This window comes from Corvus moneduloides, chromosome 3 (assembly GCF_009650955.1).
Source record: "Corvus moneduloides isolate bCorMon1 chromosome 3, bCorMon1.pri, whole genome shotgun sequence".
NCBI lineage: Eukaryota > Metazoa > Chordata > Aves > Passeriformes > Corvidae > Corvus > Corvus moneduloides.
In genome coordinates, this window is record NC_045478.1 from 59770377 (window position 1) to 59784485 (window position 14109).

Genomic DNA, 14109 nt, shown 5'->3' on the forward strand with positions numbered 1-14109 from the left:
ACTAAAACTGCTGTGAAAAATAGAAAAAAATAAGAAGAAAACTTGCTACAGGTGCATCAGTCTGAAAGAGGAGCTGCTGATGTACCTTGATGTATGAGGGCTTGGCTTACCATGGAACTTCAAATCCCATAGACTGTTTCTTTCCAGACACTGTCATTTTGGTAATTTTTGGCACAATTTCAGATTCCATTCTGGTTGACTGGGAATCCCTTGTTTTTCCTAGTAATAGACAAAAAGTAAGTTTGAACTTAAGGTTGTGACTAACAGGTATTAAATACAAAGTTTAACAAGTCCCATTACTTCTCTCCAACCCAAAGATGCCAGTCCTTCATGACCAACTCTCACATTTCAGTATCTTACTTGAACATATTACATAATTAATCGAAATAATGTACAGTTAGATCTATTGTGAAAATCTCCAAGCATTCACCTGACACCTACACTATCCAAGAGCTTTACTAGAAGCAGCTCTGCAGGATGCCAGAAGCATTTCATACAATACAAGCATAAAGAAATACTTTGCAGCTGCTCACTAGATGATTGAATTAATTCTTCTTTAGAGTTTTTCTTTTGCCTTAACATTATTAACATTGTAAAGCAAAAAAATATTTCCACCTCAGGGAATGCTAGCAGCAGCACCAGCTGTGTGGGCTGTAAGGCCTTCCCTGAAACCTGTAAACAGAGTTGTCTTGTACTGAATTACACTCAAGAAGCCAAGCAATACTCCAAAGTTAGCTAGTTTAAAGGTTATTTAGAAATAATTACCAGAATTGAGTAACTTAAGTCATTAAGGGTATTAACTTTTACCATAACTTAAAGGGAAACACAATTAAAGTTCATTCTTAATTTTGTGAAACTAGTTGCACAACTAACAGCACTACCTTGCTATTAGTTTCTTATCAAGCTGTAAAAAAAAAGATGAATTATTTACTCTGCGGAGGAGGAGTTTCTATAAAAGAAGTAAACTAGTTATTTTCTTTCCACAATTTCCTTGTTATTATGTTAGGATCCTTTCTTCCTTCAAGGAAAAAGACTTCCTGCTTTACAGCATTTGTGACAGTAGCTGCACATTGTGTTCTGAAGGATGTTACATACATGAGAAAGCAAAACAATAACCCGAATTCAGAATTAAGCTGCAATTTTTAAACATGCTTTACCTACAAGTGTATCTGAAAGCTAGAAAAATGCCACTACTCTTCCAGTATCAGACCAATTTGGATACTCAAGAGTCAAGTGAATATCAAGTTACTCTTGCAAGTATTTTAGATATACTACATTAGGATGAACTATTGGAGCCATTTGGCCCCAGTCATTTATGTTAATGCTGCGCTTCCTTCTAAAGCACAACGGCTACACCTTTAAACCACAAAATCATATTGGTTTGCAGGTTACATAAATGGTTGCGGTCAAGGCTGCTGAAGATTTCAGACAAGGAAACAGAATACCACAGACACGTCTACAACTACAAACCAAAAAAGCAAGCAGTCACAATACAGATGGAGACATTCTTATTTATCTGACGACTTGGTCTTCATCTCCCTCATTTGTCTTATCTGCTATTTTATTTATATGCCACCTGCAGATCTCTGGAAGAAGTAGCCTGTATGAGTTTTATTAATAGTTGCATACAAATTACACTGTAAATAAGAAACAAAATAAGAGAAATAAAGACAACAGCAGAAAGCACAGCTTACAAGAATCTCAAATCATGTAACTAACAAATATAAATATTCAGAATATAAAATTCTCATTGGACAGGGACTATTAGCTAAGCACAAAGATTGTGTTCTATCTTCAAGCTCTTAAATAGATCCCCTACGGCATTTTTAAACACTTCAGTTACAGTAAAAATTACTTTTGCTGCCAAATTGGTATGATATTTTCTGCTTCAATTCTAACAATTTTCAAGCAGACATAATTTTTGACTGACAGGTAAACACAACTGCTTTACATGTAATTTGAAAGCTAAATTACAGTTAATTCTCAGAAAAACACATGTTTGAAATCTGGCTGCAAGGAACTAATAATTAGTAAAACACAATTAAATTGAAATGAGATTAGTTTAAAGAAAAGACAAATTTATATTACATAACTTGAAAATAACTTGCAATCTACTACTCCAAACGTCAAAGGTTTTACAAAAGATACCTTCTCTAATCAATTTTGAAATTAAGCTTTACTCTGTACAAGTAGTGCTGCAGTGTTTGACACAGACTCAAAGTGAAATTGTACAAGACAAAATACATTCAACAAATGGAGTATTTGACACAAAAATAAACTTAAAACTAGAATTTGGGAAACACCGCAAGTGGAAAGACGATACAAAACTAAAATCACAAAGAACACGAGAAAGTAAAACAATAATGGTCCATTAAAACTGACAGTTTGGGTGGCTTTTTTCCTTTATTTATATATATACTTTAGTTTTATAGGTAACAGTAACAATAATAATTATATAAATATATAAATACTAAAGCATAGGTGGAGCAAGGAAACAGACTGGGATCATATAAAGACAAATCAAACCATAGAAATAATCCCAGAATGGCAACATTCAAACAGATGAAAAGACAAGGCAAGAATTATTAGTTACACTACTGATAGAAGCATCAAATACAATTTTCTGCCTTCCATGTTTTTATAACCAAACACAATAAAATCAAGCAGCACCTTGAGATAAGGACCAAGTCTGTCTTTTATGCATTGCAGGCGCCATTAAAGATTAATAATTATGGCTTCATTACAAAGGAGAGAAGGCTGGGAAAGGAGTATACTTTACTATCTAATCTATAGGGAACCGGAGAAAACTGCATGATAAATTCTTATCTGCTCTAGCAGGCAAAGCAAAAGCTATTCGGCACTTAACAGATTGCATGCAAATCCTTAAATTGCACCTTGGAACTAAAAGGAAGTCAATGCACAAAGCTGATACAATTCTTAAAACACTTCTTAATCTACAGGCAGGGTACCCTATAGCAACTGAAGTGCACTACAAAGCCAGAAAAAATGCAGAAGCAGTAATCCCAATCTGATTAGGACAAGAGCAGCTGTGGAAAAACAACTTCTGAAGGGAAAGGTTTACAAGGATATACAGATTTTTGCCAAGAAGGCCTTCATAAAGTTCTTCATGCCTACTGCCATTTGGACATTCTCAAACACATACCTAGGTAATTCAATGTTTCCTAAATCAAGAGCACACATAAAATAAAAACAGATACATCTTTCACAAACTCCAAAAGAAGCCCCAATACCTCCTTGTTACATTTCACTACTCTAGCATTGCAAGAAGTAAATCTAGGTGTGTATCCCTACAAGTAAATGCACTGATTGACGTAACACTAGGAAAATTTAGAAGTTTTCCTGCCATGAAAACACATAGTATACATTTATAAACCAGAAAAACTAAAACTGAAAATAAAAAAGTAAAACCTTAAAGGCTTATCAGCATGATAGTTCTCACAATTCAGAATGTTTAGAACTCCAAACTTCTAGCCTATTTTAAGTGAAGTAACTTCCAGAGAGGTATTTGGACTGCACTAACATCAGAGTACCTAGGCTAAAGCGCACTGTAGCTACAAGTCAAACAGTATTACAAAACTAAACGTGTACTGATGAACCTTGTCTCAGTATTAAACTGGGATGAGCCTAACACCAAAGGGAACTGTTACAGGCCTGCACTGCCATTACTCCAGCACAACTGGAGGGTATGACACTTTGACAAAGTTCTCTTGTATTATTCTTGGCTGTTTTTCTACCTTTCCTGTGACTGCCAGTTGGTCTTCTGACTTTAAATAGACTTTTGACTTAGTCAAAAAGTATTACTTCAAAAAGTATTACTAGTGACACCTGATATAACTTCAAAATTTTTAGAAGTACAACCCCAAAATCTGATGGCACAATAAAGCACCTGCAGGCTGATAAACATGACACAGACACATACATACACAGGAAAGAAATAAAACATAGGGACAGTCTTTAAAAATTAACACAGTCTCTCTAGATGTTCAAGATGGAATAGCAAAAGTATATAGTCAACCATCTTCCTTTACTGTGAGCAACTCCCTTTGGATTTCTTTTCTAAAACTGGTTGTAAGCAGTACCTGTAGAAGATCTGTACAAAGAAATCCAAAGATTACTCTGGCTACATTATCAAACCTAGCAGGCTTGATGAGTCCTTTTTTCAGTTTTGGTTCATATACACACTTGAGATTGAAAGTAACAGGAAGATAAAAATTGATCTTTTCTCTAATTCTGTTGGAGGTATGGAAGGTTTCAGTAAATGGAAGAGTTGACTGACAGTCTAGTCTGTTCCCAGGTAGTTTAGAGGTGAATGAAAAGAGGAGTCTGCTATACAGCCACTCTCTCAAGAAATACACATTGACACTAAATGGATATTGGCAAATTTGGAGAAACGAACATGAGCACTGGGTATTTAAATCCACACTGACTTTGTTCAGATGACCATATCTTTTCAACAGCAGAAACAAAATGCCACTGCTTTCAATTCCTACACACGTAAGCTTCTCCTCCCAACTAGTCTTTCATTCATCAAACTGCAAATTGGTAGTGAGACTTTACACGCAACTACCTCATTGCACAGAGAAGCCTGTTTCTGATACAATGAACCAGAATGTTTCATGTGCCTCAATTCAGCATGAAAAACAAAGACAAATGTCAACAAGTCAGGCATGTCTTGAGTCCATGTTTTTTCAGATGGCAATCCCATCTCTACTCACAAACCAATTACTAATGGTATATAAGCACTGGCAAAGGATCACACTTTCAAGGGAATTATGTTCCAATTAACTGTAGACAGAATGCAGTTAGTTTTTCACTTGCATGCTTCTGACGTTTTTATTGGTAATATTGATTCGTCTCTTTTCAAAACTGCATGTGCACTTGAAGGCAGCTGCATACTATTTCAATTTTGAATGAGGCTAAGGATCCTACATTCAATGAATACTTGACAGAATAAAGTTACTTAAGCAGGTCCTCCTAATGCTGTCTAAACCAGCACTGCCATGAAAAAAAATACACATGTAACACCATGCTTTCTAATCTACAAGATATGGTTTGCATCCTTTCCTCTGCTACAGACTTTCTATATAACCACAAACAAGCCACTTGCATCTCTGTCTGCTGATTATACAGCAACAGCCAATTACTTAAAAGAAAACAGGGCACTGGCTTTGTGCACCATGTCATGAGTTTGGCACACATCATGAGAAGACAGTTTTATCTGAAAAGCAGAACTAATAACTCAGGCCCCTCTCAAGGTAATACTTCCCTTCCTATATGCTGTGCTATGATTTTAAACTAATTTTAAGGCCCTACAATTGTGAAAATATTTCAAATATTTTGAAATAGACGAGTGAGTCAAGTAGATGTTAGATATGCAGCTGGTTACACACAATTTCATGCCCAGAAACATGTATCACCGGTTTGCTCACATATATCTGGGTTTATATTAACATCTAATAAATCCATCATGTAACATAACCCACCTGAAAAACTTCAAATTGTTTACATTCTTCTTTTTATGCCATAAACCTCACAAGCTTCTAGCCTTTAATTTTTAAATTTGCCTTAAATACAGTAGAATTTTATTTTTCTCTCTTCAAATTTCACAGCACATGGGAAAAAATAACATAAGGAAATAGCAAAACTTGTCAAATTAGAGAGATATGCTACTGAAAATAATTTATTTTGGTTTTGTAATTCAACTGAATTATTTGAAAGTCAAATTCTACAAAATGCTGTAGGATATAGTGGCAACTTACAGTTTAGTTAAGTTTACACTGGGATGTAGCACACTGTATCATCAGTGGCATTGGTACTGGGTATTAGTATTACCAACATATCACAATTCTGAGAACAATACCAGAAGTCCAAGACTCTCAACAATGTACCACCAGTACATAACATGACTACAGAACTCAGAACATCCCAGATTTCCTAAATTTAGACAGTTTCCTAACCTTTAAAACATTCTGCCTGCATATAATTTGCTGTGCATCATCCCTATAGCCCATCAATTAAATGCCTTTGGATGTAAGAGCAGTGACAAAGTCTGCATGTGTGAGAACTTCAACATCCAGAATTTCTTTCATATGCAAACTTCAGTACTTAAATTATACTGGTTCAAAACATCCATTTTTAGGAAACTGTATGACATGCTACTATGAACCACAATATGCAAGTGGATGCTACTGAATATCCACAGCACTTCCAAATATAATGCAACAGTCCAAAATAATAGAAAAGGCAACTTGCTAAGTCACCACCCAGTGATGAGAGACAGCCATTCTAAAGATACTACTGAAAACAATTCTCCAAACAAGAACACTGAACTTTTTCTTTTTAAAAGAAAGGTTATTTCCTAATAGAAACCACAGTCAGGGGCTTTCCAGGTAACTTGGTCTCGTTGTTATAACTATTACCTTCTCTGCAAAGTTTCAGATGGTGAATATGATTTTTTTTTTTTTCATGAAACTGGGAGTAGGCATTTTCACTGAAAAATGCTGAAAATAAAAATGTCCACTTGCACCTAACTACAAGAATGTTTTTGTTTTGTTCTTAAAGTTTGATACAGCAAGAGGGAAGAGGGATACAGCAGGCTCTTGAGTGGTGATATTCCTGAGTCTCTCCATCATGAGCCAGTTTCCTGGGATCCACAATACACAAACAGCACAACTCGCTACCCCAGGACTGAAGTTCCAGAAACAGTTTGCTTCACTACATGCAGCTGCAACAACTGGGTGTGCAGCAGCCACAGTGAGAAGGCCTGGCAGCCTGCTACAGCCAGCTGGCACTCCTCACCTCTCCAGCTTTACTTTCAATGTTTGCAACTTTCAGCAAGTTGACATCTCTAGTCCAAAAATTAATGTGTTCAAATGAGGCTCCTGCCTGGGGCTGATTTTTTTTTTTTTTTTTTTTTTACTTCCAAACAGGAGAACAGAGAAACTGGAAGACAAAAGATACAACAGGAGATTTTTTAAAATGGCACCTAAGGAAAGTATTATTTGCATAAACTAAGTCCTTCAAGTGATCTTTCCACAGTCTGAAAACCCACTTGATTTTTTCCTTAGAAAACAGTTTGCACATGCTCTTATGGCTTAAGTTTTTAAAACTAAATCCCAGAAACACTTCATTAACATTCAGTATGTAGCTGTTGCGAATATTTTTGTCCAGGCTGGACACAGCTGTGTCGCTTGAACTCAAATTTTACCTCTCCTATGGTCTCCATAGTTTCCTACCACATCAATAAACTGGAGGCATAAATTTGTCTTGGGTAAATCATAAAAACAAACAAAACTGGAGGGCAAGAGAAGAAAAACATATAGTGAGAACTGGCAAGCAGCAAAACACACAGATTATCAAGGACAAAGACTAGAAGAATGAAAACCAATCAAGAAGAGAAGATGAAATGAGAGATAGAGTGACTGGGGGAAAAAAAAAAAAAGCCAGTAATAGTGAACAACCTAATTTGGGGAAAAGCTGTGTGTAAGGAGAGGGAGAAAGTAAGAGGCCACATACTCAATGACAAGTTACATGCAGAGCTAAACATGAACAAAGTAAGCAGAACAGGAGCAGAACTGAAAGCGAATGCAAACTACGACTGGAAAAGAGCAAACATGGAAAATAATAATGGCCAATGAGTGGAAAAATAGGTAGGAAACTGGGAATGGCTAGATAAGGAGTTTGCAATTATGAAGTAGAAAAAATGAACTGCAATAAAAAATGTGGACTGACATGAGGAAATACTGTGTTTACAGCACAAAGACGAATTCAACAAAAAAACTGAACACAAGTAAGAGGATTCGAAGGACACAGACACTGATGTTAGATCAGGTTGAAGCAGAGGGAGTGGAATATGTTATAACAAGGCAACAACACATTTTCTTTCCTGTCTGAAACACAGCCAAAACTTCTGGAGTCTCACCATGTCTCTTGCCATCAATACTACCTCCCTGAATGAAGCCAAATGATACAGAATCCAGCAGTCAGTTACAGCTGCATTCTCTTGCTCCTCTCGCCTGAAACAAATGTCTTCCCGTGAGAATTTTCTGGCCATCAGGACTTATTTAAATTACGTATAGTCAAGCCTGCAAGTAGCACCTATTAAAACTATTTTTTCCCAGTGACTCCTTATTGCAATCATTCCATTGAATGCTGTACATTTAATTTAGAATATCTAAAGTTGCTACAGAAACATGTCTCAGAGAACAGAGTACAAATATATTTTATATAGAAAGACTTTACTCTTGTCTATTACAACTGGGAGCTTTCAGCATTCTCACAACTTAAACTTGTATGTCTAAATATTTGGATGCTTAATACAACATTCCAATTTCTATGAAATTATGTTTAAGCAACACACAATAGCAAAGAAATGCACAGACCAGATTCTATATGTAGACCATTGGTACAGTCTTTCCAGAAACATGGATAACTGGTCTGGTTTGCATTCGTGGTTAATCTGTTAGGGGAAAGACAGGCACTGATGCTATAGCAAAACTCTTAAGATTTCCAGTTTCACTAAGCCAACACCTCCCCTGTAAAAGAACGGAGTTCTCCTGTACAGAAAGGCAGATTGGGGGTGGTGTACTTTTTCTTTTAAAGCACCCAAACAGCTGTCTCTCCTTTTGATGTTTCCGATACAAAAAATGCGTAAAGGTCCAACAGGAATTCAACAATGAAAACAGCAACTTTCTCATCCACCAAGTTTTTCAAAAAAATGTCCCTGTGGTATTTCTCATACCTACTGCTTATAGTTCAGTGGACTAAAATCCAGTCCTTCACATGACCGTAACTCAGCACAACTCATCCTGTAACTACTGAAACCTAATTTGTGGGAGGTGTACTGCTCTGCACTCTAGCAATGCCAACGATACCCATTCTCAACCCGTAACTGAAGCTACGATCTCCTATAAAAATAATTTATTAGATATTTGCAGTTGTTCTGTTACAGCAGCTTTACACACAACCATAGGTCGTTGGTGGTGTTTTCTAACTCAACGAATTTTTCTTAAATGACTGTGAATTGTCTTTCACTGAGATTTAGAAAAAGCTCGGTCCGGTATTTCTGAAGTGCAACTTCCTGCCATAAATGGTCATGTAAAGAGCAGAGTCAGCACTATGGGCAGGATAACCCGAAAAAGATATCCCCTTTAGCCAGTCACTTAATTGAACAGAACACAGAGTCCATGCAAATTACCAGAATTTCTGTTAAACCCTGGCCCAAAATGAGTATGTAAAACTGAAAGTACAATATGTACATTCTATCATAATTGTATTGAATTTCCAAAAATAACAAATAGCAATTTCAGGTTTAATTAATAACTAACGTTATAATGCCAGAGGATGGTGCTATTTGCCTGTACATCATCCAGGTAATTCAGAAACAACATCATGCCCTTTACATGTCAATGTTATTTATTTAAGTACACTCTTGTTGATTGTATTGAAGGAGTGCAATGCATTTTACAAAAAGAAAGCTTTCCTGATCCATGACTTTTATTTTTGCACTGAAACTATTTCAGTATGAAACAGAAGTTTAAATATAAGAACAGTGAACATGAAAAACACAGAACTGACAGTGTTTGAAGAGTAAAACCATCTTATAATTGTTCAACTTTTCCACAACCATTCTGCAAATTTTCTCCAGAAACTTAATAAGATAGCCTTTAAAAGTTGCAGAAGAAAATGTATTTATTGGCCAATGATTGTAAAAGCTGCCAACATTTTTAACATTTTTATGTTACAGAAAATTGCAAAAATTTAGTGTAGTAAAAACTTCTAGGTAGGATTAGCTAAAGCCTTATTTAATTTAGGTTCTCTGAATTCTCAACCCTCCCACTCTGCTGGTGACATTACAATCACACTAGATCCTGAACAGGCCAGAGAGCTGATGTATCTGTGGGCGAATCAATAATTTTTTGTCTTAAAACTCAAATTTGAAAATTTCACTTGTCCACGCATTCGCTTTTTTGTTTCTCTGTAAAGTTAGTTCCATGATTTCAGAGATGGCAATGCAGACCACATAGGGCAAGGCCACAGCGTAAGGCACATTCCAGAGAGGAAGACTGGTGGCTTCAGAATGCCAAAAGTCTAATCATATATCAAAAATTTATCAGTTATTGAAAAAAGTAGTTCAGGGGCTTACATAAGATGTGATTTTAAAGAAGCAAGTATTCAACAGGTTGAGTATAGTTTAAAAGAAAAAAAAAATCAAGGTCCAGCAGTACAGTAATTATTCATAAATCTGTGTATACACAAACACCCATCCCTTACTATAAACTGATACACAAATGCATTTAATAACAAAAACTAGGAGTTGTTCATGAGTACAAGGGAGAAACTCACTGACTGACAATTACTTTTGCATTTCTGCTTGCATGGTTATGGTAATCAAACAGCAAATCCTCAGAGACGTCCCCTTTCAGTTCGTGAGTTTTTTCCCTTAAAAAGACAAAACATAGATGTATTCTACTTACATATTTTACAAAAAGTCAGACAAATACTCCCATTTTGAAAGCTTTATTTATAATGAAGATAAAAGGAAATGACAGTATTTACTAAAATTTCATTAAAGACAGTAGGAGTGGAGGTATGGGATTGCCAGCAGAAACGGAACTGAAAAGATGGAAGCACATCATGTGAAACAGTTTAGATTTCAAGAGGGGTTTTTGGTTTGATGAAACTGACTTCTTGATCATTCTTGCCATGCCCACCACCTACTCAACATAGCTGGACACATCTCCCCCAGCCAGTAGTTAGGGTAGTTCTCTGGGATCTGGCAAAACTAAGTTCCATCTTTACTACAACTGACAGAAACTGTGGATGATATGGGTATCATCCGCAGCACAGTAAATGTTCAGGCTCTTGATATTTTTGAGTGGGTTTTTTTCTACTTAGGCAAGAGACAACCTTCCCACTAAAAAGCACTTCACTATAACTACTAACCAGCTTTGGGTGTGAGCCTCAGTTCAGAACCATCTTTATGTTCAGTATTTGTTCATACACAGAACTCAAAGCAGACTTAGCTTGTATTTTTGCTACAAATACTTAAATGCCACTTGAATTCTAGAGCCCATAGCCATAGTGGAGATTTGAACTCAAGAAGAATTGCTTCAGGACATTGTGCTGCTTTCACTAAGAAAGAAAACTGCTAATGAAGAAAAAAATGCTAAGGAACAAAGATGAATAAAGTTCCAGAACTTTTTCTTCTGAAACATAAATAATACTCTAAATATTCATAATATTAAAAATGTACCAAAGAATATTACAATTCCCTAGATTAAAAACTACAATTAGATACAAGAACACAAAAAAACATTGCCAACAATAATACAGTGAAACAAGTGTGCTATTTTCAATCCCAAAATAAAAATCATTAAAAGATATCACTTTGATCAAATAAATTAGACCCAGTCATTTTCCAAATTGTCAGAAAACAACGTATAGTGTTTGGGTTTCTTGATCAGGAGCAATTTTAATAAATTCAGGAAAGTGACAAGGAAAAAGCTGACAGTATTAACCAGAATGGAAATAATGATGCTGGAAGGTAGGCTCCAGTGAAGATAAAACCAGTAAAACACAAGAATGACATCTTAACAAGCTCGCCTTCAGAAACAGTGGTGTTCTATGCAAGGCCTCTAGCTCAGTGAATAAACAACACCTTTTACTCTGGAACAAAAAAAAACAAAACCCAAGGAGTGAAATAGGAACTAAGATGTTACATCTAATACATGCTCTCACTTTTTTAAGGCAATCTAGCAGAGTGGCCCTGCCCATGTGCCCCCAAAAAAATTGGAATTTTTTTCAGAGCAGGTATTTGTAGCAGTGCACACATGTATTTTATGTAAGATAAATATCTAACTACTGTAAATATCGCACATGAACTAATAATACACCTGAATGATGGAAAAGGTACCTCTGACAGGTGCCAATATAGAACTCCCAGACCTAGGAGCTGATAGGCCCCTAATTACCAGGGGTGTAATAAAGATGATAGAGTAGGAGAGATGGTATTTACAATTTTACAAAACAGAATAGCTCAAAGGTACTGTAACTTTAAAATCCTACCTCTTGTGCTATTCCAACTAATTCCTTAATATCCAAAACTTAAGCAGCTACTGAAAATGTGTAACCTTGTAAAAAGTTAAATAATACACTGAGTTTATTTTAGAAAACTGAATCTTTAGCAGTTAAATGCATACGTTTAAAAGTCACTTGAACAATTACCTTGAAGGTAAAAATGTTAAATGTTCAGATTTTTACCATTCAGAAGGGATAAATGTCAAGAAAGGACAAATCGGAAACAAAAGGAATTAAAAATACATTGATCTTTGCACATGTAAATAAGGTCAAGTTAAACATTTCACACAATCTGTTCAAAGGAAACATGCTGAGTGAACACACACCTCTGATAGTGCTTGTTTTACTAGGATTAAATGTAACATAATGAAGTAAAACACCGAAGAGAACCAAGCAAAATAATTAACAAAGTGCTGTTTCTCCTTTGCATTTTTTCTCCAAATAAGACTAATATTGATCAACCTACTCTTCCCCTCCTTAACTGTTCCAAGATTTCAGATTAAGGGATGATGTTTTAGGCTATTAGTTCAATTTTGCATTATTACTCAACATCAAAATATTAAGTGGGGGGGTTAAAAAAATAACTGCAGGATCACAATTCTTTCACAGAAGTTTCAGAAAAGCTACATAAAGTTTAACACTTTTTCTTATACCAGATTCAGCCTAAAATAATTTTTAAAATATTAGATTTATAAATTATTTCTATGTAGCTGGGACAGTTTAAGTACTCTAGAGGGATTCAATTTTAAAAACATAATACCAGGAGAAAATACTTAAGATTTCCTCCTTCCAGCTGAATTTTGTTTTCAGTGTTCTTACATCATGAAACCAAAGGTTGTAGGTGCACCATCAAATGTTTCTACAATATGCTCACAACCCTCAGTTCAATACTAGAGATTACATTTCACAACGTGCTATTATTTAGCAGGGTGCTCTCACTATTTTTTTATTAGATACTATTTCAAACATCTTCCCCTCTCAATGCTATTTGCCACTCATGCTGGAACATCAGAAGAGAAACAAAAGGAAATGAGGCTTCAAGTCCAGTCACACTTGTATCTACCAGTTTCTGGTAATTTGTCCATAACATAACGGGGTATATGAAGTTGTGTTACTCCACATGTGACTGCTCTCAACTGGAAGAGCCTTGACTGCTCATAACTACGCTGGTGAACCAGCATTTTATTCTACCTTACTACTGATATTCAAAGCTCAGTTTTTCTGATATGACTAGCTACATCACCACTAGCCTCTCTAGCTGGTAGACCTTCCGGGTATTCCTGTGCTGTAAAGGACACTTTTTTTTGCATGTACCTCCTAAACTCAAGCAACTCCTGCCTTTTGGAAAGAAAGAGTGCAATCTCAGTTTTGTCCTCAGTGCTACACAGATCAAAGCTCAATTATCACACACACAAACCTAATCAACAGCAGCTATCTTTAACAAAAGACAAGTAATAACTAAATACACCTACAGGAGAGGATGACCATATTATCACAGCTTGAGATGGAAACTGTTAGATAAAGAAGTTTGATACTACTAAGGCATACTTTACTTCACGTAATTTTCTTCTAGTTCCATTTTTGTGAAATTTTCTCTTTGTCTTCACTGTAAGATCAAGAGGCTTCATTCAACATCTATTTCTGCTCTTCCTTCAATTCTAATGGAAGGTACCCTACTCATTTCCTAAATAAACAGAATTAGTTTGCCACACTGTCATCTTGTCCTGTTCATAAATAGAGTACATTTGAGGAAGGGCAAAAATGAAGAGGAAGCAATGGCTACTAAAATTACAAAGGAAAAAAAAAAAAAAGCTTTAGCATTCTTTCTTATTTAAATATCTTACTGGCAATACAAAGAATATTTGAATGCTAGGTGTGAATCTGGTAAAGATCTCCGAATCTAACTTGCAAAACAAACTTCAGCTGCATCAATGCAGCAGGCTGATCAAAGGTACTTAATTTATCTGCAGTCCAGAATCTCCACAGTACCAAAACCAACATATCAGCAGA

The 14109-nt window shown here is 35.7% G+C and overlaps 1 protein-coding gene across 2 annotated transcripts in view; it reads right to left on the reverse strand.

Annotated features, from left to right (window-relative positions):
- Positions 1–14109, reverse strand: part of HBS1L (HBS1 like translational GTPase) — a 59615-nt gene that overhangs the window by 25221 nt on the left and 20285 nt on the right. For both annotated transcript variants that reach the window (XM_032101788.1, XM_032101790.1), the window contains one exon: positions 111–219. In XM_032101788.1, the coding sequence (XP_031957679.1) occupies positions 111–219 (109 nt within the window). The remainder of the gene's footprint in view (positions 1–110; positions 220–14109) is intronic.